At 45.7% G+C, this 25,762-nt stretch overlaps 4 protein-coding genes and 1 long non-coding RNA gene across 5 annotated transcripts; 3 read left to right on the top strand and 2 right to left on the bottom strand.

Annotated features, from left to right (window-relative positions):
• The first annotated feature begins 4,005 nt into the window (after positions 1 to 4,005).
• Positions 4,006 to 4,543, top strand: LOC135398065 (uncharacterized). The gene is made up of 2 exons (XR_010423980.1): positions 4,006 to 4,257; positions 4,316 to 4,543. It is a non-coding gene; the product is annotated as an uncharacterized LOC135398065 (long non-coding RNA).
• A 3,140-nt stretch (positions 4,544 to 7,683) lies between these two features.
• Positions 7,684 to 9,743, bottom strand: LOC135396726 (heat shock protein 70 B2-like). Its single transcript, XM_064627863.1, has one exon. It carries the CDS (start codon positions 9,704 to 9,706, stop codon positions 7,787 to 7,789), a length of 1,920 nt encoding a protein of 639 aa, XP_064483933.1. The 5' UTR covers positions 9,707 to 9,743; the 3' UTR covers positions 7,684 to 7,786.
• Positions 9,744 to 14,349: 4,606 nt separating this feature from the next.
• LOC135398064 (alpha-crystallin A chain-like) lies at positions 14,350 to 15,088 on the top strand. The gene has a single exon (XM_064629501.1). The coding sequence runs from the start codon at positions 14,438 to 14,440 to the stop codon at positions 14,951 to 14,953; it is 516 nt and encodes a 171-aa protein (XP_064485571.1). The 5' UTR covers positions 14,350 to 14,437; the 3' UTR covers positions 14,954 to 15,088.
• A 1,895-nt stretch (positions 15,089 to 16,983) lies between these two features.
• On the top strand, positions 16,984 to 17,484 carry LOC135398642 (alpha-crystallin B chain-like). Its single transcript, XM_064630027.1, has one exon. It carries the CDS (start codon positions 16,984 to 16,986, stop codon positions 17,482 to 17,484), a length of 501 nt encoding a protein of 166 aa, XP_064486097.1.
• Positions 17,485 to 17,992: 508 nt separating this feature from the next.
• On the bottom strand, positions 17,993 to 22,811 carry LOC135398641 (alpha-crystallin A chain-like). The gene is made up of 4 exons (XM_064630026.1): positions 22,265 to 22,811; positions 22,194 to 22,197; positions 19,904 to 19,915; positions 17,993 to 18,067 (listed from the first exon to the last, which is right to left on the bottom strand). The coding sequence occupies exons 1-4, from the start codon at positions 22,774 to 22,776 to the stop codon at positions 17,993 to 17,995; spliced, it is 603 nt and encodes a 200-aa protein (XP_064486096.1). The 5' UTR covers positions 22,777 to 22,811.
• Between the last annotated feature and the right edge of the window lie 2,951 nt (positions 22,812 to 25,762).

Here is a 25,762-nt window from a genome sequence, read left to right as displayed (position 1 = left end):
AGTATGTTGTTGGTGTCATGTTGAGCTAGCCGCGTGGCGATGTGTGGTGACCTGAGGTCTTAAGCCTTTTCCCTCATCGCTTAAGTGAATTTTGTGTACCCTTGTCCTGTGGTTTCTTTACGCAGGGACAATGCGACTGTATGTAGCATTATGCAATAATTATCTGATAGGAGAAATGTATGTTTTGTCAGTTGACAGTAGTTTGTTAGCTTTAATTTTTGAAGTCATAGGTAGTTTGCTATTCGAGCAGAAATGCTGGTATCTGAGGGCTTAATGCTGCGGGTTGAAATTCCTGTCTGAGATGAATCTGCATTTCACTGCAATTTGTTTCATTTAAGTAATATTATTGAAATTCCACAGCCACTGTGAATAAAAAGGGATGGTTGTGTGCCTGCTCATGGTAGCAACTTGCATATCGGAATGACATGTGATGAGAGAGAACTTTGCGCTCATGTGCGGCAATGGTGTAGGCGGACGGAGCATTACGTGAAGCCAAGGGCAAGCTGCGACCTTGAACATGCAGAGCAAGTTTATTTTTAGGCTATGAGGACTCCTCGCGCCCGTGCATGTTGGGGCATGCAGCGAGGTCGCCGCTATATAAGTGGGGAGGATGTGTAAAGAGGCAGCAGTCTTCGCATCGCTTCGGGAGTGTGCGGAGCTCGCTTCAAAAGTAAGTATTTTTCATCCACGCTCTGTGGTGCACGTTTTCTTAGTGTTTCTTCTTTTTTTTTTCAGTGCCTAGATGCGTGTTCTGCTTTTTTGATCCTCATGATATCGGGGATGATGAGCCATTGGAAGAGAATTCACCATCTTCTCCAGACATTTCACCTGGCACATTGCATGCTCACGTTGAGCGATCACATCCCTATGTGGACATTTCCTTCCTGCCTTTCTTTCAAACTGATAGCGCATTTCGAGGTATCGTCAAAGCGTTTGTGCTATTGGCATCTGTTCACGATCAGGGAGTAGAGGACTTGCGACAATATTTAATGAACCACCTCCACAATATAATTGCTATTTTGCGAGCGCAAAGAATACCCTTTAGGTTTTGCATTTGTTCTGACGTTCTAATGATGAAAGAAAATCGAGGGGATGTAACCGCACACATAGCTCATTTTATGGCGCTTGCTCGCGAAGTCCACAGCGACGGAGCTATCGCAAATACTTTGATGGATGTGATTCAGGAGTCCACCTGGGCGCATTGAAAATTACCAGCGCGAGGGTAGTGGGTTTGTATCCACTGACGTCCAAAAAGTTCAAATGTGTATTTCCGCTGTGAAAACTAAAAAATTCGGGTGCAATGGGGTACTTCCCACAAATTTGGCTAAACGCAGAAACGTGTTAACGAATGTCCCTTTACCAGAGCGTAAGGAGGGCGAGTGCTTTAAATACAATACACTCGCCCTCTTGCACCCGCAGGAAAGGAACCGATGGAAAAAATATGAAAATTATGCAACAGAGTACTGGTGGCCTAGTCACTTCCCTGTATCCTTCTCTGATCTTGACGAATTTGAAAACCAAAACAAGATTTCCGTCTACGTGTACGCGTACGTCGATCAGGGAGTACATGTGTCGCGACCCCCAAAACTAGAATGGGAAAAGAAAATTCACTTGTTGGAGGTAGATGAGCATTTTTTTGGAATTAAGTCCCTCGAACGCTTGTTGACAACAAGAAGTAACCATTTCGTATGCGAACGCTGTACACGCTCTTTCGTGAAGGAAGAGAGCATGGCGAAACATCGACGCCTTTGCACGGACGTGAACGAAATCCTGTTGGAATTTTGCGAGCCGGGAAAAAATTTGTAGAGTTTACTAAAATACAGTACATGCAGCAGTACAACTACGTCGTTGCGTTGGACACTGAGAGCGTACTCGCACCCAGTGGTGTTGGCATGCAACGTCACATTACCTCTAGCTTCTGTGCTGTGCTCGTGCGTACCCACGACTCAAAGGTGATGCGCATTAGAACACACCATGGGGAAGATGCGGCAAAGCAGTGTGTGAAGGCACTCATGGAAATGCGTGATGAAATGATTGCCTTGAACGCCTGCCCCGCTGCAATGGTGTTGAGCGATGAACAACAGGCCAAGCACAGAGCTGCTACCCACTGTGCATATTGTAAACGGGAATTCGCGAAAGACCTACCTCGTGTCCGGCATCATGATCATTCGAAGCATTGTACTGCGGGTGAGACAAATTATATCGCGACACTGTGCAACCCCTGTAACGTCGCGTGCACTACCAGAGAAAAATTGCCGATCATGGTCCACAATTTGTCTTATGATCTGGCTGGACTGTTACGGGAATTTCACGTTCTCGGGTGGAAGCGACCTCCCTTCATTGTGGCCAGCTCCATGGAAAAAATTCGTTCGTTCGAAATTGGTACCTTCCTCTTCAGAGATACCATGCAGTACCTAAATTCGTCATTGGGGGACCTCGTGGAAACCGTCAAATCCATGGGGGGAGCCGAGGCGTTCCAATGCTTGAAGCAGGTATTTGGAGACGACTACAAAATTTTGCTTCGTAAAGGTGTGTTCCCTTACAGTTACCTTAGTTCTTTTGCAGTGTACGACGAGTTGAGTCTCCCAGAAAAATCCGCTTTTCGAAATGATCTAACTGGGGAAGATGTAAGCGAAGAGGACTACCAGTACGCTGTGCATGTATTTGAACATTTTGGGTGCTCGAGTTTACGGGATTATAACACATTGTACCTGAAAACGGATGCCCTCTTACATGCAGACATAATGCAGCACTTCCGACGCCTGTGCTACAGCGCACGCGGATTGGAATTGCTTCATTGCGTTTCTCTGGCATCCTATTCGTGGCAATGCGCGTTAAATTATACGAATGCAAAATTGGAATTGATTACCGATGAGGAAATGTACAGAACCATCGAATCGGGCGTTAGAGGCGGGCTCTGTCAGGCGAGCAGGCGTCATTTGCGTGCCAATAACCCTCTGTGTAGCGGCTATGATCCTGATAAAGAGGAGGTGTACATATCATACATAGATTGCAACAATCTTTACGGATTTAGTATGATAAAGCACCTCCCTGTCGGTGATTTCGAATGGGTCGAGGATTTTAGCTCCGTGGATTTTATGCGTCACCCCACGGATTCGGAGGTGGGGTATGTGTACGTATGTGACTTGGAGTATCCAAAATCTATCCACGCTCTAACGAGGTACTTCCCCCTGGCTCCCGAGAAGGCAGTCGTCCCGAAGGAATGGCTCTCGCCATTCCAGCGAGGGCTTCTCGAAGAATTAATGTATCAGCCTGCTAACAGCAAAAAGCTGTTGCTCACGTGCAAGGACAAGGTCGAGTACGTCGTTCATTACGCGTTGCTCGCACTCTATTGTAGATTGGGCATGAGGGTGACAAAAATTCACCGAATTCTAAAATTTCGTCAAGCACCATTCCTGCGTCCCTACATCGAGGACAATGTTGCCAGACGCGTTGCCTCGTGTACGACTTTCGAAAAAAACTTCTACAAACTCTCAAATAATGCAGTCTTTGGGAGAACACTTTTAAATAAATTTAACATGCGTGATATTCGAGTAGCCTTCGATGAGGAGACGGCGAGTCGCCTCGGGAGTCGGGCAGAATGCGTGCGGATGGAAATTTTGTCCCCAGATTGTGTCATGTACGAAATGCGCAAAAGAAAAGTGCGATGCGATTTCCCGCTCCAGATTGGGTTTACGATTTTAGAACTCAGTAAATTAACCATGTACTCATTCTACTACGAAACTCTGCTGAGCAAGCTCACTTGTCCGGTGATTACCTGCTACTTTGACACGGATTCTTTGATCCTCGGCCTATTCTGCAAGGACTACGAAGATCAGTTACGAGCGATCGCCGACGACCACTTAGATCTGTCTTCCTTCGATCGGGATCATCCACTGTACAGTGAAAAGAATCGTGGAAGACTTGGGGCATTCAAAAGTGAAACTGGTAGTGTACCTATTGAGGAAGTAGTATGTTTGAAAGCTAAAATGTACTCCGTCAAATTAGCTGGAGGAAAGCAAATTGCAAGAGCTAAAGGGGTCAAAAAGAATATTGTACGCAAGCACCTCCTCCATGAGACATACTACAATACCTTGTTCAATCACACGAGCGTATCGAATGAACAAGTATCAATCGTTGGAAAGAAGCAGTGTATGTACACCATCAGAAATGTCAAAAGAAGTCTGATGGCATACGACGACAAGAGATACCTGTGCAATGACGTCGACTCCTATCCTTATGGAAGCTACGAATACGGTAAGTTTAAGTGGGTGATATAAATAGTGAAGCTCATAATGTTCTTTCATCTCTTCAGAAGATGTGCAGGAAGAGAATTAATGCTTCTGTCACATACTGTTCTCTCCTGCGGTTTGCCTCTGGGTCATGGACAGAGAAGGACGAGTGCCTGGGTGATCCACATTGTTCTTATGCGAAAAATGCCATGGATGCGAGCGGAGATGTACAGCGTGCATGGATGTGTCCCCAGGGAGAACTGCAATATCTCCGAGACTGCCATGATGTACTCAATAAACATTGAAAACTATTTACCATGTTTTTGTGTGCCAACCATTGCTGAGAGTCGACGCAGGCTAAAAAAGAATGCCGCCCCGGACCAATAAGCAATTTGGAGGGAATTGTGAGCTGGCCTAGAAATGAATGGGATTGACCCACGAGCGGTTGTCTATGTTGCAGCTGGAATTATGAAGCAATATGCAGTTGAAAGCGTGTGACCGAGTAACTAGAGAGTGGAAATGACAAATGAGTCTATCGAGCATGTATGACAGGAAGCCAACAAGCCAATCACTAGGTTTTAGAAATGGATGGAAGTGACCACCCCCGGACCAATAGACAGGTGAGCGATTTTGGAAGCCTATGAGCCGACTTAGAATTGAATAGAATAGATCATTTTGGTGTCTACGAGCGAGTGAGCAGATGTTGTGGCAATTAATGGTAGCCAATCACATAGAAATTGGATGGATGAAGGGGTGGAGCTGTGACCAACCAACCAGAGGACTTAGAAGTGGCTTGACCTGGATTAGAAATGGGCGGTGGATTAGAAATTCCTAGAACTGGATTAGAAAAAAGAGCGATTTGGAAGCCTATGAGCCAACTTAGAATTGAATAGAATAGATAATTTGGTGTTTATGAGCGAGTGAGCAGATGTGGCAATGAAGGGTAGCCAATCACATAGAAATTGGATGGATCACCATGAATGGGTGGAGCCTGGATTAGACCTGGCTTGACCTGGATTAGAAATGGGTGGTGGATTAGAAATTTCTACAACTGGATTAGAAAAAAGTGGCTGTTGTACGTAACGGCTCTATACTACTTATGATATGTCTATTAGCGGCAGTATATACCGCATTCTTTTAGGTAGACACACAATGCCTTGAGTGCCGTCATGTCTTGTTCCCTTGTAGGCCATCTTCCCATTACTTTGCAGTAAGAGAATGGTCTGTCCAGTGTTTGAAGTGCGTGGGACAGTCTTTCCCTTGCGTCTTCTTGTTCTGGGCACTGTATAAGTACGTGTAACGTGTCCTGGGGCACTTTGCGGATGCCGCAAAGTCTTGAGGCCACAATACCGAGTTGGAATTGGGTGGAGACAGTATACAGGGTGTTTCAAAAAACGTGTCATTCGGACTTTATAAGAAAACGGGGCGACGGCAAAATACGGGGTAAACGGCACTTGTGTGACAACTGAATTTGCCATCTTTCAAAAATATTTTCATTTGATTTTAATTAAAAGAAATTGAATTTCTTTAATTGAACTTCAAAATTTCCCAAGTCAACCTCACGTTTTTTTTTACAGAATTAGAGAGCCCGTAGCGAACTTAGTCAGAACCACCAAGAAATCCGCTCGATATTGCAAAGGAACTGCTCAAAAAAAGTCCCGAAGTTGAGGCTTCAGAGTTTCGGGTATTCAACAGCGCACCAAATCAGTCGCAAAGATGCGCGGAGGGCAGGACATGTTCCTGCCCCCATGAAGCTAGAACAGTTTATCGCCGAACCAGCGTGCAGCACAAAACGCGCCGATAACAAGGCGGGTGACATTCCACCATACGTTGATAAGTGGCAAACAAAAATGATTCCGCCTCTTTTTTCCCGCCCTGTTTTTTTTTTACCTTCTATCTTTCATGGGGGCAGGAGCAAGTCCTCCTCTCCACGAATCTTTGCGTCTGATTTCGTGCGCCGTTGAATACCCGAAACTTTAGAGCCTCAATTTCGGGACTTTTTTTGGGCAGTTCCATTTGCAATATCGACCGGATTTCTTGGTGGACCTGACTAAGTTCGCTACGGGCTCTCTAATTCTGTAAAAAAACGTTAGGTTGACTTGGGAAATTTTGAAGTTCAATTAAAGAAATTCAATTTATTTTAATTAAAATCAAATGAAAATATTTTTGCAAGATGGCAAATTCAGTTGCCACACAAATGCCGTTTACCCCGTATTTTTCCGTCGCCCCGTTTTTTTATAAAGTCCGAATGACACGTTTTTTGAAACACCCTGTATAGCGCGCCGAGTCCAAACCGAAACCGAAAGAAGCCACAGAGAAGCCACAAAGAAACCGAGTTCCTTTGGTGGTGGTGGTTGTGCCGCGATTGCGTCGGCCGCGGCGGCGTTCGCATGTCCGCACAAAAGCGACGACAAGAGAAAGATACTATCACAGGAGCGGCGTGAACGAAAACGACGAAGACAGCCGGGAAAGACCCGCGAGTTATGTTATTTGTACAATTTTACAGCGTGTGCAATTTTAGTGGAGACTTTCCCGAGATCGCGTCGGCGTCGTCGGCATTCGCATGTCCGCACAAAACTCTTATCGCATGTGTGCGCTGGGAGCAAGGAGGAGAATCCCGCCAGTTTACAACCGCTATCGATGGAAAGTGAGGTAGCTGAGTGAAATAGAATAATCTTCAACTTCTATCACAGAAAGGCGAATATCGACAGGACTTTGGCGGTCGAATTTCATCGACTACAAAAGCACCGCCTACGCACCATCACTACGCAGTGCGTGGAACAACTAGACAAGCCCGGGTACCCGTTGACACTCGCAGCCCTAAATGCACGCTCCGTGGAGCTCCACGCAGAAGACGTTGCACACGACAATGCCCTTCGTAAGGCATCACTTCTGTGCCTTTCCGAGACGTGGATGAAGACGGAGAGACCAATACAAGTCGATGGTTTTAAGTGCTGCTGCAGGGCGCGTCGCAGTGGCAAGGACAACCGAGCGGCCGGAGTTGCCATTAACCTTCGTGCCGGAGTACTAGCTACACAACTTGAAGTCATCCTTCCTGGAGACGACGTCGGAGAAATTGGTGTCGTGCCCCTTTTCCGTACCCACAAGCTTCTCGTCGTCGGATACGTCAACGTGGACGTCTCACTGGCCAAGAACACCATTTTACTAAGTGATATGTCCGAACAACTGGACCTTCCGCTGTGCACCGACATCCGCCAACCTACAACTAGACATATACTTGGTGTTCAGAAACAGCCCCCTCGTTCAGGACACCACTCACCTCGCCAACCATTTCAGCGACCATAAATCAATACTCATCACGCTTTCATCCGGCCTTATTTCACCACACGCACAGCTGACGCTGAATTTCGCGTTACACAAGTCGTAACCGACCTGTAATTGTTTGTCAGACACCTTTTGAAGTACGTGCTACAAGAAACACTGGTAAAAGTCCCGTTGATATTGCATTTATTTCTTTTTCAACTATGTACACTATTTACATTGCAAATATCTACAGAAATAACTTAAGATGCCCAGCATTACATACCAACTATTCAATCAACTTCCTCAACTGTGGGTCCCGAACTCTGACCCTGGAAGGCTCCCCCTTTAGGCATGTTTCCTGCTCCTTGGTGCAGCTTAGCCATGATTGGGCTACACACTTGCTGCAGTTCCTTCAACTTGTGGTCGTACTCTTCCTTGTCAGCCAGGGTGTTCGCGTCGATCCAGCTGATGGTATCTTTACACAGGTTCAGTACGCGGTCATGGTCTGAAGGATCCATCTTGGAACTGGCCTCCTCCGCCGCCTGCTTCACACTGTACACGTAGGCTTCGAGTCCATTTCTTGCAGCCACCCCCTCTCTTTGCTTCTCGTCCTCCTGGCGGTACTTCTCGGCGTCGCTTAACATACGATCAATTTCTTCCTTGCTGAGTCTTCCCTTGTCGTTGGTAATACGGATAGATTCCTGCTTTCCCGTGCTCTTGTCCTGCGCAGAGACATGCAGGATTCCGTTGGCGTCCAGGTCGAAGGTCACTTCGATTTGCGGCACTCCTCTGGGTGCTGGGGGGATTCCGCTCAAGTCAAATGTGCCAAGGAGGTGGTTGTCTTTGGTCATGGCCCTTTCGCCTTCGTAGACTTGAATTGTGACCGCGGGTTGGTTGTCAGAGTAGGTCGTGAAAGTCTGCGAAGTCTTGCACGGGATGCGGCTGTTGCGTTCCACGATCTTAGTCATTACGCCACCAGCGGTCTCGATGCCCAGAGAAAGAGGTGCGACGTCGACCAGAAGGACATCCCGGATGCTTTCACTGTTGTCCCCTGTGAGGACCGCAGCCTGGACTGCGGCTCCATACGCGACAGCCTCGTCAGGGTTGATGGACATTGACAGTTCTTTGCCGTTGAAAAAGTCGCGTAGAAGCTTTTGGATCTTGGGAATGCGAGTTGAGCCACCTACCAAGACTACATCGTCAATTTGCGACTTTCCCATCTTGGCGTCGTTCAGGGCGCGTTCGACTGGTTCCAGGGTACTGCGGAAGAGGTCCATGCAGAGCTCTTCGAAGCGGGCTCGGGTGATCTTGCTGTAGAAATCGATACCTTCAAACAACGCATCGATTTCCAGGGTGGCTTCAGTGCTGCTGGACAGCGTCCTCTTGGCCCGTTCGCATGCTGTCCGCAGACGCCTCAGTGCTCGGGCACTCTTCCGCAGGTCTCTCTTGTGTTTCCTCTGAAACTCCTCGACAAAGTGGGTCACCATCCTGTTGTCAAAGTCCTCTCCTCCGAGGTGCGTGTCTCCAGCGGTGGAGCGAACTTCGAACATGGATCCTTCATCAATGGTAAGGACTGAGACGTCAAAGGTTCCTCCACCTAAGTCAAAGATAAGCACGTTCTTCTCGCCCTTGAGATTCTTATCGAGTCCATACGCCAGAGCGGCTGCTGTTGGTTCATTGATAATCCGTAGGACATTCAAGCCCGCAATGGCACCGGCGTCTTTAGTCGCTTGACGCTGCGAATCGTTGAAGTAGGCTGGAACGGTAATGACAGCGTCCGTCACTTGTTTCCCCAAGTACGCTTCCGCCGTCTCCTTCATTTTGGACAAGACCATTGCGCTGATTTCTTCGGGGTTGAATCTCTTCGGTTCTCCTTTGAACTCTACGCTGACCTTGGGCTTCCCTGCATCCGATATCACTTTGAAGGGCCAGTGTTTGAGGTCGCCTTGGATCTTGGGATCATCGAACCTGCGACCGATGAGCCTCTTGGCGTCGAAGACGGTGTTCTCCGGGTTCAGTGCGACTTGAGACTTGGCCGCGTCGCCGATGAGACGTTCTGTGTCGGTGAAAGCAACATAGCTCGGTGTTGTGCGGTTGCCTTGATCGTTGGCGATGATTTCCACCCGGCCGTTTTGAAAAACGCCGACGCAGGAGTACGTCGTTCCCAAGTCGATGCCAATGGCTGGCGCTCCCGACTTCCGTGTGGGCATTATGTGGAAATGTCTCTTTTCTTCAATGAACTTTGTAAACGCGCTCAGAGAGAATGATTGCGTACTTGCGGCAGCGCCCGGCTTTTATACCGCCCTTTTTCTTTTTGGAGAGTGATCTGGAAGCAGCTGGAACGAAGCCAGCCAATCGGCGCATCGGCTCGTGACGTCAAGGGGCGCACTGCGCAGTCGTCTCTCGTTCTGGAAGTTTCGAGCACGCAGCGGAGCGCAAATACTGTGTCGTCTGCTACGCGCTCACGCGTGGGCTGATGTTGTTGTTGCTCTAAATAAAGCGTCCGCGCTACTACGAGTTATGGCCTCTACAACACGTGGATGCCAACAAGTGTAACGCTGCAAAATACGTGTAGAATATAATACTCATTTAGAATAAATTGGTATGATAATTATAATAAATTTATAATAATCATTTTCGCAGTGGTGGTATTAATGACAGCGCTCTCGCTTATGTTTTTGAAAAGTGGTTTTGAAAAGTATATTTGAAAAATTCGAAAGCGTTTTTTTATTGACTGTCGTTTTGTTATGTCAGTGAATATTATAACCCGGCCGTGGTGTTTGTATTTTCGTCCGTGTCGGGCGAAAGATAAGCAAACCAACAGGAGCAGAAAATTGCACGTTATAAAATTTAGCCTGAAACGTTGTGGGACTATAATTTAATACTGAGATTATGTACACAGTCAGAAGCAGCTATAGATTTAATTTAATCAATTTAATAACTTTCTTTTCTGGAAAATGAGCCAGAAATCGAAGCACTTTAAAAGATCGTTTGCACTTTTAATAACGTACTTCTGCACTTGCAGTTTGCACTTTTGTAATTTTGACTTTTAATAACGTACAGCAGACAACGCAACAAGAATAGGACATTGCGAAGGTATACATGATGCGAGGAATCTCGGAGGATTTTGTAATTCCAGGAGTGTTAAATAATTTCAAGCAGATTCACACAGGACAAAAGGATAAAAGACGGAGGTTACTGAGAGAGTCTGTTGAGATAGCCACACGTGGCAATGTGATTAGTAATCCGTCGTTTTGTCTTCTCCCCCCTCTGCGTCGCGTCTTGGGTATATAGTTGGGTCTCTGTAATAAACCTTTTGCGGAGTCTGAGAATTTGTCGTCCGTCCTTCTTGTACCGTGTCTCTCGGTCCCCTACCATGAGTGATTGAGTAGCCTGTTAGAAATGTTGCAATTGCGATACTCAACCTATACAGGAACGGTGCTTAGGTATGAGGTACAGGTTTAAAATCAATAGGAACGCCCATAAAGTTCCATATCGCGACACTTTAGGATTCCGGACAACGCGAAACGTTGCTCTGCGTGTGAGTCACAGAGCACAACCAACGCTTACCGCCTATGTCACTCTTCTAGGAGCTCCCGCGCATGTGACGTTCATCTGCCCACTCCATGCAGAGTGTTCCTCCCGCAGGATATTATAGTCACGCTGAACCTGAAAACGGTACTGCAGGTGCCCCCCCCCTTTTTTTTTGTCTCCTTATATTTAACCACGTTGAATATACAATTTCTTCGGGCCATACCTACGTTCGACCAAAGTTTATTTTCATAGTTAAATGCATAAGTGTTCCATCCATTCACCTGTTCGTCATACCGGCATAAAAATCAGTTTAAAAAAATACTGGTCAGCGACATGGCCGAGAGGGGGGGGGGGGCCGTTCGCTCGTTGGTGGTGGCCAAGGTCGTGCTGACGATTGGAGAGGTGTGAGTTCGAATCCTACCACCGCGGCTGACAGTGGTTGTCCCTAGGTTTTTCGGCAGACTTTCCAGACGAATGTCGGCAATGTTCCCGTCGAAGTCGGCCCAGGACGCATATTAACCCCCCTTGTCCCCCACTCCTTCCTGTCTCTCCATCTGTCCACATCCGTTCGCCACTCACAGCCACAGTTGCTTCGCGGCGCTAACACGGGATAAAAAAAATCACCTGTTGGATAATTGGGGGGTATATGGTTCATAGAATGAAAAGAAAGCAAAGAAAAAAGGAAATGTCAGCCAGGCTAATGCCGGCTTGTTATTCCAAAAAAAGAAAAAGAAAACTCAAAATAAACAAAAAAGAAGAGAAAGGAATAAGAAAGAGAGAGAGAAAAGGAAAAGTAAGGAAATAAGAAAGAAAAACATTTAGAAATTGGGTTTCTACGTGAATTGTAACCTTCCTGTTTATTCCATTGTTTTTCCTTTCTTGATTACATGACAGCTTGACCCTCTTGCTTTGCATTGTTTAACTTGTATTCGTGCATGTCACGTACACTGTTGAATCTTGTACTAACTCAGAGTAGTCCCTTGTACGCACTGAGTATGCACATCTTGTACGCACTTTAATTCGCTCACTGCTGTGTGTTTTCCTTCGTTTTACTTTTTTTTCATTTTCTTTTTCAATTAAACAGTTGAAAGTAGCGTTTGTCCTGTCGCCGTCTCTTCCTTGTGTTCGTCTTTTCCAGCGCTGCGCCATTACCACATTGCAAGGTATTTAATTGAAATTAGGTTGAAATTACGTATTTATGTAACCTTGTGAAATCTTGATGAACATAGCAGGAGCAGGCAAGTTAGCTGGTTCTGACGTGTTGTTAAGATTGCCTTGAGTTTGAGGGAAAACACAGGACGAACACAGGACGGGACGAACGAGACGTGTTCGTCTCGTCCTGTGTTTCCCCTCAAACTCAAGGCAATGTTAACACCCTGTGAAGTCTATCTCACTAGACAACACTTGCAATGCGATCAGGAATTACCGAATCTACAAAATTTCATTAATAAGAATGAACCATGAAGCTCAATTAATAATTCTCTATAATTAATAACATGTCATCATTTCTAAATAATCTTGGTGCAGTCATAACAATTAAATAATTCGACAATAAGCAATAAAAAAAACTGCATCTACACCTATTGATCATGCATTTGTTAACGTGGCCCACTGAAATGTTTGTGCCTTATTTTTTCATTCGTGTATGTCACGTGCCCCAGGCTGTTTTGGCATGTTTCTAGCATAACATTATGGATATTGTCTCTCCCCATGGCCTTCTCTGTTTTAGCGAGTCATGTGGAATGGGCCCTTGCTTCTCCACCTGAAATACCGTGCGATGATTTAGCTAAAAAGGTATTGGGTTTTATAGCAACACTTCGTTTGCATTTCATCGATCCCATTGTTTCAGGAAATGACGGGAATAACAGGGACAATGGAACAACGAGAAAAATATCACGGCACCGTAGAATTTCCGAAATATTACTGGTTGCTAAGCATTTTAGGAATTGCAAAGTATTCTTGTTAGACATGTCTACGTCACCATACTACCGCATAATCATCAACAAATATATCAGAATTGGAAGAAGAACAATGACTAATACCCCAGTCAGACAGCATGCTCGAAGGACTTCGGGGAATTTTCATTTGCAAAAAATGACCTCTCAGAGCCGTGTCAGACGGAAACTCAAAGGACCTTTCTAAGAAATGACCATCAACGCGAAAGGAGGCCCCCAACGACATTTGAGGTGCAGAAAGGAGCAATCTCGACAACAGGGTTATGCCATTGTACCCTCACTACCTTTGCAGCTGAATGTAGGAAAACCTATAAAATGCGGATAATGGAGTGAAACTGTGTAAACGTATTTAGATCCTATTTAGAGAAGTATATATGACTTCTGCATCTTGATTTATGGCGCACAGACCAACTTCAAATTTCCACAGTAGACAAGGAAAACGAAACCGAAAAAGGGAGCCGGTGAGGGCAGTCAATTGAGGAGCACTCCTTTCCCGCCTGTCTGGCAGGCGCCCCCGAATAAAGGTCATATGAGAGGCCAACGGCCATTTCTCGCAATTGACATTTGAAATGCTGTCTGACTAGGGTATTAATTGTGTATCGCATGATCCGCGTCACACCAGAGCATTCTAGCAGAACGGATTCTGGGTTTCCTCAATGTGGCTACTGCGTAGCGGGAACTAAGGGGTTTGAAAGATTTTGATACCTTTATTGTTTGAAGTATCGGAACAATGTGCGCTGAGCAAAAACGTGGGCAACCAGACTTGCGGAAAGGAATTCATTTATAAATATTCAGAAATAATCCACTCGGCACAAGAACACTTTATTCGGGTCACCAAATGTAGAGGAGGTGGTGTTCCTCTACATGAGTCCTGACCGGCGATGATGGAATGTCACAGCGGGCAGATGTTCGTGGCCTCACGCTAGGACGGTGACGGTAGAACACTACTAGCAGTATGGCGGGCTAGAAGGCCCGCCATACTAGCAGGCACAGTAGCGCGGCAGCAGAAGCACATCTTCATCGTTGTCCACGGGCTCCACAAACTACTCCACTGTTCCAAAACAGATGACAAAAAGTGCATGTGCGTCAATACCAGACAAGAGGAATACGATTTCAATCTCATAAATATTATGTGTCCCGTGAGCTTTTGTCCAGCACTGTACTACCTCCGCCCATACGCACAATTTTCTACTCCACGGCTTCCGCGCCGTCTGCAACCGCTCGCTCTTTCCAGAACCATCCCAACATCTCGCGCTGCGAATAGCCCCACGTGATCTGCTTCGGTCCAATGAGCGTGTGTGTTTCGCTTTCTTCGCTCGAATGTTCTCGGCGCTTCTCGGCGCAGCAGAGGCGCAGAGGCGGGTATAAAAGTGTCTCCTCTCGCTGCTGTGAGCTGCAGATTAATCAGACTTCAGTGTGTTACTCACGAGAGCAACTCTTACTCGCGAAACCATGTCCGTTTATCCGCGCATCCTAAACACCCTCAGTCATCCACTTGCCATTGCAGAGAAGCTATTCGACGACACCTTCGTGCCAGGGATACTGGACGGAGACATGTTTTCTCCCCCGGTCTACCATCGTCGGTACTTCACGACTCCACGGAGAGTCGACGACGCTAGTCTCGGCAGGTCGCTGTCGAACGAAGTCACCTGTACAACGGACAAGTTCGCCCTGAACCTCGATGTGAGGAATTTCGCACCGGAAGACATCTCTGTGAAAACGACTGAAAACGTAATCGAAATCCATGCCAAGCACGAAGAGAAGTCTGACGACCACGGCTACGTTCTTCGAGAGTTCACGCGGCGATATACTCTTCCGGAAGATGTGGACCCTGAGACGGTGACGTGCAACATGTCTGCCAGCGGAGTTCTCGCACTTCAAGCGCCGAGGAAGAAAGCCATCAAAGAAGAAAAGAGTGTTCCAATTGCTGTGGAACACGTGAAGAAAGACGTCGTGACAAAGCAGTAATTGTGAACAGAACTGGACTGTGAATAATTACTGGGCACTAGGTACTTGTAATAAGTACTAAGTGTGTGATTTTAATTGATGACTGTAAAGAAGTGAGTTAAATGTGATCCATGTAAATAAAACGTTCGTACTGTCTCCAGTTTCCTTCGGGTTTTTCTTTAATCGTAAAAACGAAGTGTATGGAAGTAGCAGATCACCCCCTACGACGTTTAGTCTCGCCCTTTTACATTTCGTCCTAGCGAAGTTGCGCAGTTTCTCTGCTGGAACCATGTGTTTGCATGAGATTTATTAAGTCGCGTGTGAGATCCGGGACCCCGCTAGTTGAAGAAATAGCTGTACCCGCATCCGCATGCATACTATAGGTACATCCGCACATCCGCACTTATTGCATTTGCAAGAAGAAATCTTCATGACGAAAATATTGTTTTCCGAAAGCCTCTACTTTTCAGCATGTAAACCTTATCAGGGATGTTGTGGATTCATTGCGTCCTCTCAGATATGCCTCCCGCTACAGGCCGTCGACAGAGACACGGATAACATGCGGATATCCGAGCGGAATCTCAGAGCATTATATTTCTATCCGCAAACGCGGATGTCGCGCGGATCCGCACCCGCGCACATCTCTGTATAGAACGCGCTATGCTAACTCGCCCTTAGACTTGACACTTGTTTGTTTTGAACTGTTATACATCTGGAACAGAGAATTCAGAGCCGTTTCTGAGATAATTCACAACTGGGCGATATCTGGAGGGCAGCTGTGGCATTTATTATTATTATTATTATTATTATTATTATTATTATTATTATTATTATTATTATTATTATTATTATTATTATTATTATTATTATTATTATTATTATTATTTATTTTTATTAGTCATCTCTATATTTATCCTCACAGTGGATAATTTGTGCGCGCGAGATGCAATGGATTGTAACAAGGAAAAGTTTTGTACGTAGAGCATATTTGTGAAGTTTTGATATACAGATTAGCTATTCGTTAATGATATAATGATCAGCTGCTTACGTTAACGGATTCTCGGTATTGGAGAGGGGTTGGTTGAGCATGCGCAGGGGATGGAAGTATCGGTGACAGTGCATTAGGAAAAGCTCGAAGCGGTAGTTAATTATGTAAGGTAATGTGTACTAATTCAATTTTTATTTTTATTCCTTTATTTATTTAATCAGACTGACAGCCCCTTGTTAGAGCTGCTAAATGGAAGGAGCAAAAAGATTAGGAGTGACAGAAACACAGCTGAACTACAATAAAATAAACAATAAATACACGTGAGATAACTAAACTTGAGAGTATAACTGTAGAATGCAATAAAATGTACACGTCAGTAAATATCACCATTGTATTATATCAATTATACGTATCAGTAAAAACGGGCTGGCTGAAAAAGGAAGAGCACAACGCTTTTTACCGATGAACCCCCAGAGATTACACAAGTGGTTAACCAACCTGTGCGATGATCAAACTTTTACTCGGTTAGGCTGTAGAGGATTTAATGTAAAATGTGATTTTTCAAAGAGTACGTTGAAAGTACGAGTTTCGAAGAATTTAGTTATAGAAATAACTGGCAGGTAACGACGACAGGGAACAGCAGACGACAGTGAGTGTCATCTGCTGTGATCATCTACTGGCGCAGAACGCACCAGCCGCCGGCTAGCATTTAAATTACCTCGCGTGCGCACACGAAAAAGGCTAACACGAATACAACTTCAAAAGTTCTAACAAAGGAGATAAGGCAGGTGGTTGTCCGTCACGGCACCCTCCCGTCGTCTACAATCGCTCTTGAATTCGAGAAGCATCCGGGTATCTCGCGGCGCACCGTCGCCCACGTGATCGACGTTCCTCCAATGAGCGCATGAGTTTTGCTTTCTCCTACAGAATGTTCTCCGCGCTTCTCGGCTCGATGATAACGTGTATAAAACTTGCGCTGCAGACTGTGGGCGGCAGATTTAACAGAGTGCATACAGTTCTGTGTTCTGCAAACGAGCGCAAAAACTCTCTTACTGGTGAAGCAATGTCCGTTTACCCGCTCATCAAAAGCTCCTTCTGCCGTCCATTGGATATTGCAGAGGGGCTATTCGATGACACTTTCGTGCCTGGGATTCGGGACGGAGATCTGTTTTCTCCCCCGGTCTACCATCGTCGGTACTTTATGACTCCACGTAGAGCCGGCGATACAAGCCTCGGCGAAGTCACCTGTACACCGGACAAGTTCGCCCTCAACCTCGACATGAGGAACTCCGCACCGGAAGACATCTCTGTGAAGACGACGGAAAACAGAGTCGAAATTCATGCCAAACACGAAGAGAAGTCTGACGATCAGGGGTACGTTCTTCGAGAGTTCACGCGGCGATATACTCTTCCGGAAGATGTGGACCCTGAGGCGGTGACGTGCAACATGTCTGCCAGGGGAGTTCTCACACTTCAAGCGCCGCGGAAGAAAGCCGTCAAAGAAGAGAAGAATGTCCCCATTTCCGTGGAACACACGAAGAAAGACGCCGTGACAAAGAAGTAACTATGAACAGGACTAGTCTGTGCTAAGTACTGAGTGTGTGATTCTAATTTTGTGAGCGTAAAAAATTGATGTAAATATTCATATAACAGGTGTAAATAAAAGTTTCGTCTCCTCTAGAAATGCACTGAACTCTCTCTCGCTTGTCGTATTGCTGTTTGTCTCCCGGAGCTGATGCACCTTCATCAGCACAGGAGTGGCTTGCATGTGTTATAATGAAAAAAAAAAGAAGAGAAACAAAAAACATGTTGTGTAGCGCTAGCTTTGATGGTTCTGCACGGCCTTATCAGGTGTCAGGAGCGACACGTTTGAAGCTCGTGGCTCGTGCAAGTAATTTCCTACATAGACCTGTAAAGTATGTGCGTCCAAAGATAATTTGGACCAACATGCGGCGGCATTGGAAGGTGATTGTGATGCGTTTCCCTTGCCAAGAGAGAAGACCAACGAAGTGCCAGTGCCGCCACCTACTCGAGAAATGACGAAACTATCTTAGCAACCAAGATAGTCACACTCAAAGTAGAGAAGGTAGCACCCGCCCTGGCCGCTGCGCAGACGAAGTTGGTGACGTATGCGTTGTAGAGACGGGGGAATGATGTTTGAGGGAGGTGCGGTCAGCCTGCTCGTGGGTGGCGGCTCGGTGCAGCCAGGCAAGGGAGTAGAGGGAAGGGTGAAAAAAAAAAAAAAAGGGGGGAAATGTGGTGGTGGTACAGGAGAGGGAGGGTGTGCTGTCCCTCCTGATCTGGGAATAGGGTAGTCGCGAACTACCCACCGCAGAAAACACACGATCATCCCTCAGTAGCCTTCATTGGGATGCTCTCTGTACCACGGTAACCGCCGGTATGATTGGCGAAATTATCCCACCTATTCGTCTAGTGGACTCTACATGGACGCCCCTCACCCTCATCGTGCTGGTATACATTACGCCCGGGGATCTCCTAAAGGCAAGGTCAAGAAGTTCTTTCTAGCCAAACTCTTCAATTACTCTGCAAGCAACAGCATCGTAAAAAACTTGAAGGAACATAACATGCCCTTAATTGTCATGGGAGACTTCAATACGTACATTACGAAGCCCCAGAACAATTGGTTTGCGGACTTCATGAAGCAAAGCTCCGACTAGTCAGTGACGACAAGTTACCACCACCCGTCCGGAAAGTGTTATAGATGTTGTCTTCGTCTGGAGCATAGACAAGCTATGTGGTGGCGAAGTACATCAGCTACTTCAGTCTTCATAGGCCTGTACTGTCCATTGTCGGAGAATGTCCGCGATGAGCGATGCTATCGCATCTCAATTACAATCTGCACTGCGATTTCTGCCTAATTTTCTTCGTTCTATAATTTTCTCGCGGTGCCACTTCTCGGCACAGGTTATCGGGGTTTGACGCTAGAAAGAGCGGCCGCATAAATCGTCGGCGCACGATCTACAGGCGTCTTTCGCTGTTGCTGCTGGGCTTCTCCCGCGGTCTGCGTTGCAGGTTTGAGTAATGTAGAATTGGGGAAAACAGAACAGAAACCACGCAGACGCCTTACACTCTTAGAAATGAACTTCACCGCATAGCACGCTCCTAGCCAACCATCATCTCGAATGATATCGTTATCTGCCCTGATTTGCTGAAAACGGGAGGCGTACGCCATTTTTGTGACAATTATGAACAGCATAAGTGTCACAAAAAAGGCCTACGCCTACCGTTTTGAACAAATCAGGGCACACAGCGATATCATTCGAGTAGTTGGTTGGCTAGGAGCGTGCTATGCGGTGAAGTTCATTTTTAAGAGTGTAGCATGTCGGACACGTGGGGACGTCCCCGTCAATAACTGTCCATTACCACTTTCAGCCTCAGCATGTCGATTACGGACACGCCAAATCCGCCACAGCGGCAGTTTTTTAAAGAGGGCGCTGTCGTATTAAACGACCATCTCCGGTCCACCGACCCGTCGATGTATTTCGTTGCCACACACCACTGCTCGCGTCGAAAAGCGTCCATTCTACACGGACTACGACTTAATGTCGCCTGGACACCTCTGCTTCCCTATAAAATGGGTCTTCTCCACTCGCCCAAAGGCCCCACTTGCGCTGTTGAAGCTGATACTCCACATCTTCTCCTCGACTGTCACAGATTCGACACCCCTCGAGCCATCGCTCAGACGACGCCTACTTGAGCTGCGGTGCGCAGACTTTTCTCTGGCCACCCTGCTCGGCCCAGTACGACATCCAACACAGCGGTCTGTGACCAACGCATTTTTGACGTTCCTCAACGACATAGGTCTCATCAGCAGCCTGTGAACTGAAGTCGTGCCATCTCATTCTCCAGTGCCCTACTTTCACCTCTCACCCTCATACGCATTACCCTCATTATTTTTTTAAATTCACCTTTGTCTTTAATCTATCTAATCTTGCTTTCACCTTTTGTTAGTTTATCCTTTATTTCTGGGTTCTTTTCTTTTCTTTTTATTTTACTTTTATTCATTTTCTTTTGTTCTTTTCTTACTTTGTTTTTTTTTTCTTTTCGGAATAGCAAGCCGACATGCCGTTTGGCTAACCTTTCCTCCCCTTTTTTTTCTGTGTTCTAATAAATATATCTGCCCCCCCCCCCCCGTATGACGTGCACTATTTCCTAGTAATTTTTACGCGTGGCCGACGTAAATATTATTTGATGATCAACAACACACTTGACGTTAATGGATACTTGATGTGCTGCAGTGCTTGTCACTATAAATGGCGAGGCATTTATGTTTGACCATTTACCACTTTAAGTGCAGTGGGCTTGTCCGATCGACAGAAAAAAATTATAACCAGATAGCACCCGAATGCATCAGTGGCACCCGCAGTATACATACGAGTGTAAACAGCAGCATTATAGGACGCAGAATACTTTACAGGTCTAGGCAGAAAATCACATGCACGAGCCACAGAAACAAAATTCTATTTCGTGTTCCTTTTGAGGCTTATCCAGTCGCCGTCGGCCCATGTCACCATATACAGGGTGCGTCACGTAAGACTGACCTGAATTTTTATAAAAAAGCTATATGGGAGCAGCATAGATGTTGTTTTTGCATTTGAGTTCTACGGCCAGGCGGACATCCTATGGAAGAGAGTATGTAACTACCAGATGACTAATTACCTGAAAATCATTAATTATGGATTATTGTTAATTAATTTTAATTAAGGAATTTCGGGCAAAAGCGAGATAGCAGATTGAGAGACTACCCTCGTTGAACACCATTCCACGTTTAAAATATCCTGAAACACTCACGGGCGCTAAAATATCCATCCCCGAGTTCTTGTATGCAAATGAACCGAAACCGAAACAGCCCGCCTGAGAAGCGCATCACCCACGCCGACGGAGGTTTAGCTGGGCCGGAAAACGGTTTATCTGGCCAGATGAGTGGCACCTACTCCAATTATCTTCACCGCTCCAATCACGTGGCCCTCTGACGTGAAATGAGCGCTGTACTCCCCGCGTTGCCGGTCGCCGTGGTTTCAGTTTCGGTTTCGGCTTATTTGCATATCAAGATTCAGGGATGGATATTTTAACGCACGTGCGGGTTTCAGAATTTTTTAAACGTGAAATGGCTTGCAACCAGGATAGTCCCTCAATGTGCCATCTCGCTTTTGCCCGAAATCCCCTAATTAAAAAGTTAATTAATGAATTTTAGTTAATTACTCATCTCGTAGTTGCACACTTTCTTCGAGAGGATGTCCGCATGGCCGTAGAACTCACATGCTTAAAAATGAACTTCACCACATAGCACGCTCCTAGCCAACCATAATCTCGAATGATATCGTTATCTGCCCTGATTTGTTGAAAACGGGAGGCGTACGCCTTTTTTGTGACAATTATGAACAGCATAAGTGTCACAAAAAGAAGTACGCCTCCCGTTTTCAGCAAATCAGGGCAGATAACGATATCATTCGAGATTATGGTTGGCAAGGAGCGTGCTATGCGGTGAAGTTCGTTTCTAAGAGTGCAGCTGCAAAAACACCATCTATGCTGCTCTCATAGGTTTTTTATAAAAAATTCTGGTCAGTCTTACGTGAAGCACCCTGTATAATCTGATTGCTCCTCAACTTCATCTCCATGCTGACAGATAGCGCCATAATCGGACAGTTTGATGTACATAGCATCGGCCCACTTTCCTTGAATTTGAATGATTTTTCTACAATTCCGTATGCGTTAGCACCGCGGAGCAACTGTGACTATGAGCGACGTACAGTTGTGGACAGATGGAGAAAGGATGGACAGATGGATGGAAGGAGGGGGGGGGCAGGGAGGTTAGTATGCGTCCTGGGTCGACTTCAGGGGGTACGGTGCCGACATTCGTCTGGAAAGTCTGTCGGAAACCCAGGGAAAACCTTAAAGAGCACAGCCGGTGACAGCATTCGAGCCCGTGTCACCTCACAGTCTTCGGCCTGACCTTGGCTATGCCAACAACGAGCGGATGCATTCACTCATTCAGCCACACCGTTAATGGTCCATTTTATGCAATGCAAATACAATTAACTTAATTATTTAAATTTAATTAAATCAATTCATTAAATTTTCCCTAAAATGGTGGTGTACTCGCCATTACATGCTCGGGAGTGGTACAGGCTACTTATATACACTTCGTTCTTCTTCTTCGAAAAAGTCAAACGAAATCGGAGACGCTAAGCGTTTTATTTACGCAGATTACATTTACGCGACTCTCTTATCCACTCACAAAATTACATTTACCTCGCTTTTTACAATCACACAATTACAATCACGCACCTGCTTATTCACAGTCCAGTTCTGTTCATAATTACTTCTTTGAGACGGCGTCTTTCTTCACGTGTTCCACAGCAATGGGAACACTCTTCTCTTCTTTGACGGCTTTCTTCCTAGGCGCTTGAAGTGTGAGAATTCCCCTGGCAGACATGTTGCACGTCACCGTCTCAGGGTCCACATCTTCCGGAAGAGTATATCGCCGCGTGAACTCTCGAAGAACGTAGCCGTGTTCATCGGACTTCTCTTCGTGCTTGGCATGAATTTCGAGTACGTTTTCCGTCCTCTTCACCGAGATGTCTTCCGGTGCGTAATTCCTCACATCGAGGTTGAGGACGAACTTGTCCGATGTACAGGAGACTTCGTTCGACAACGGCCTGCCGAGATTGGTGGTGTCGGCCTTCCGCGGAGTCGTGAAGCACCGACGATGGTAGACCGGGGGAGAAAACAAGTTTCCGTCTAGCATCCCGGGAATGAAAGTGTCGTCGAACAGCCTCTCCACAATGTCAAGTGGGTGGCTCAGCGTGTTTTGGAAGCGCGGATAAACAGACATGGCTTCGCGAGTAAGAGTTGCTCTCGTGAGTAACAGATCAGTACTCTGTTCGATCTGCCGCTCACAGTGAGATGATACACTTTTATACCCGCTTCTGCTGAGCCGAGAAACGCCGAGAACAATCGAGCGAGGAAAGCGAAACTCACGCGCTCATTGGACGAAAGCGGATCACGTGGTGCTATGCGCACCGCGAGACTTTGGGATGGTTCTGGAAAGAGAGAGCGCTTGCAGACGACGCAGAAGCGGCATGTGGCGTAAACCTTTTTTCCTCTTATAATCCGGGTCTCTAATCTTAAATACGAAAACAAATAATGCGCCACACAAATGTAGATATCACGCTGTATCAGTAATCTGTTTTGCTAAGCATTCAGCAGAACTTCTACAGCGCCAGGGGTGTTCTTTCTAGATAGGACGCGACCATTTGTATTTGTATTTATTTCATTTCGTATACACTGACCAACGGCATGGCCGAGCGTGTTAAGGCTTCCCGCTCGTCGGTGGTAGCCAAGGTTGTGCTGAAGACTTGGCGGTTGTGGGTTCGAATCCTACCATACCGGTTGTACTGTCTGATGTTTTCCATGGGGTTTCCGAGGACTTGCCCGACAAGCGTCGGCACAGTTCCCTCTGAAGTTGATTCAGGATGCATACTAATCCCCCCTGTCCCTCACTCCTTCCTGCTGTCCTCTCTCCATCTGTAAACATTTGTACGTTGCTCATAGCCAAAGTTGCTTCGCGGCGATAACACGGAATATATATATAAAAAAAAAACGAAATGAGGGGGGCCCAGGCGCGAAAGGGTGAACCTGACGAGGCGCCTGGACCTATTACAGTAAGCGGTGATCAAATTACAACGAATTCAAATTATAACAAAAAAAAAATCACAGATACTATAGACATACACATCCATCCCAAGCAGCACAATGTACTGAAAGTCAAGTGCAATATGGGTGGACGGGTAGGTGGAAGGCCTTGAACACGCTCATGCAATGTTTCCTAGTGATGACAAATAAACAACAAAAAAAATAATAAAAACTAAAGAACATTGATAAGACACATACCGTCCACCCCTATTGCACTCGACTTTCAGTACATTGTGCTGCTTGGGATGATTTTATGTATATACATACCAGAATGACATACACAAATAAATATATAAAGAAGAAAATTTTAAGTGAGCCAGGCGAACTAGGTGGAAAAGCAGTCTTTTTTTTTTTGTATTTGTTTATTGTCGAATCACTTATTGCGAGGGCACTAAGGTTCTTCAGAATTGACGGGACAGGAAAAGCTGTTGGCAAGAAGAGCTGCGTTTTCGCAGTCTCTATACTCTGCGTACCCGTGTTATTGAAAAAGGCTTTCTGTCATATACTCGAACATTGAAACGATCGTGCAGTGTGCATACTGATCGAAACTTTTCATCTTTTCCTTAAATGCCCCCACGTCAATGAGAACCCAGAATGTGTAGGAATGAGTGAATGGATTTCAAGTTCTGTAACTCCTGACCCCTGCCATTGCTGTAAATATTGTTTTAATCAGTTAAAATCTTCCAACTTTCTTTCTGTGACAAAACGAAGCTGAGGCTTGTCGCAGCCTTTGTGTCATATTGTCGACAACAGGACGGCCCGCCAGCTGAAAAGGCCTCCCTCACACAGACTATGTAAATGTATTCACAAATTGATCGTATTCACTTCGATCAAGTGATGGTGATGTGATAAAGAAAAAAAAAACAAAAAACAAAAGATGGGGATGTGAGTCACGACCAGTGATATGTGGCTTCATCCATAATAATCATCCGCTTTCTAGAAAAAACGAAAACAGAAACAACTATTTACTGAGTGTGGAGTTTTCGACATATTGTTGTTGCATTCAAATACTGTTTGAGAAAAGACTTCTGGGTATGTTTTACAAGCTGACTTTGTGAGTCAATGACAAAACTATGCTTTTACGCGACAAGCTTTCATGCAGGGTTTCATGATATGATGTTTCTTGGCTTGTTGGAAATGTAGTAGGAAATCATATTAGCGTAGGAAAAACTTCATTTTGAGAGGATGAATGGGGAGTTTCATCGCCAGGGTGCGGTACTCTACCCCACTATAGCTGCTGGTGGTGATGTGGGGAATGAAATAATAGCTAGGAAAATCGGTTCCCCATGCGCAAAGAGTGAGCTTTTATGGTCACTTGGTTGTGAGAAATCAGCGATGTAGCACAACTATCACTTGATTTGCATCGAATTCCTGGACCTTTCAGATTGCTAATGTACAATCTACAATGAAAAGAGTGCAGATATTTTCTCGCAAACCCCTCGCATACATCTGAAACTGGTGAAATTCTCGTGGTATTCCACACGTGGGAAATATTTCGCGTCGGCGCCCCAAATTTTTCCTGTTCATTAGTCTTACGAATTCAATGACATATCTTCGCTGACCATTCTTGGTGCAGTAGATCGCTCTTCACAGAGACAAACTCTTTCGTTTCTTTTTTTTATTTTTTATTATTATACTGTGTACTTTTGTCGTGGGATTTGTATGGTGCATATTCGATAATCAAATCAAAATCGTTTGGTGGTCCGCTGCAATTGATATGACTGTTGAGTTTTAATAGACTGTCATACATGAATCTTTCTTTGGGCGTCGTCATTGAAGGAGGACATAGAGCAGTTGGGAGAATGAAAGTTTGTATAGGGAAGTGTATATATTGGAACTTCCTTATAAAAGAAATATCCGACATCGGCTTTGCTATGCTGATCTTTACGATTAAGTTGACAAGAGAAGCTATACTCATTCCTTCAATCATACCATTGTTTGTTTCACCCATGTCACCCACTCATTCCTGCTGTCCTCTCTCCATCTGTCCACGTCTGTACGACGCTCATAGCCACAGTTGCTTCGCGGCGCTAACACGTAATAAAAAAAAAACATATACTATACAATTGTCATTCAATCTTTCGCAGGCGAATTTTTTTTTCGAATCTTTCGCAGGTTGTCTTTGC

The sequence above is a fragment of the Ornithodoros turicata genome, chromosome 6, assembly GCF_037126465.1.
Source record: "Ornithodoros turicata isolate Travis chromosome 6, ASM3712646v1, whole genome shotgun sequence".
Lineage (NCBI taxonomy): Eukaryota > Metazoa > Arthropoda > Arachnida > Ixodida > Argasidae > Ornithodoros > Ornithodoros turicata.
This window is presented reverse-complemented; position numbering and strand designations above follow the sequence as displayed.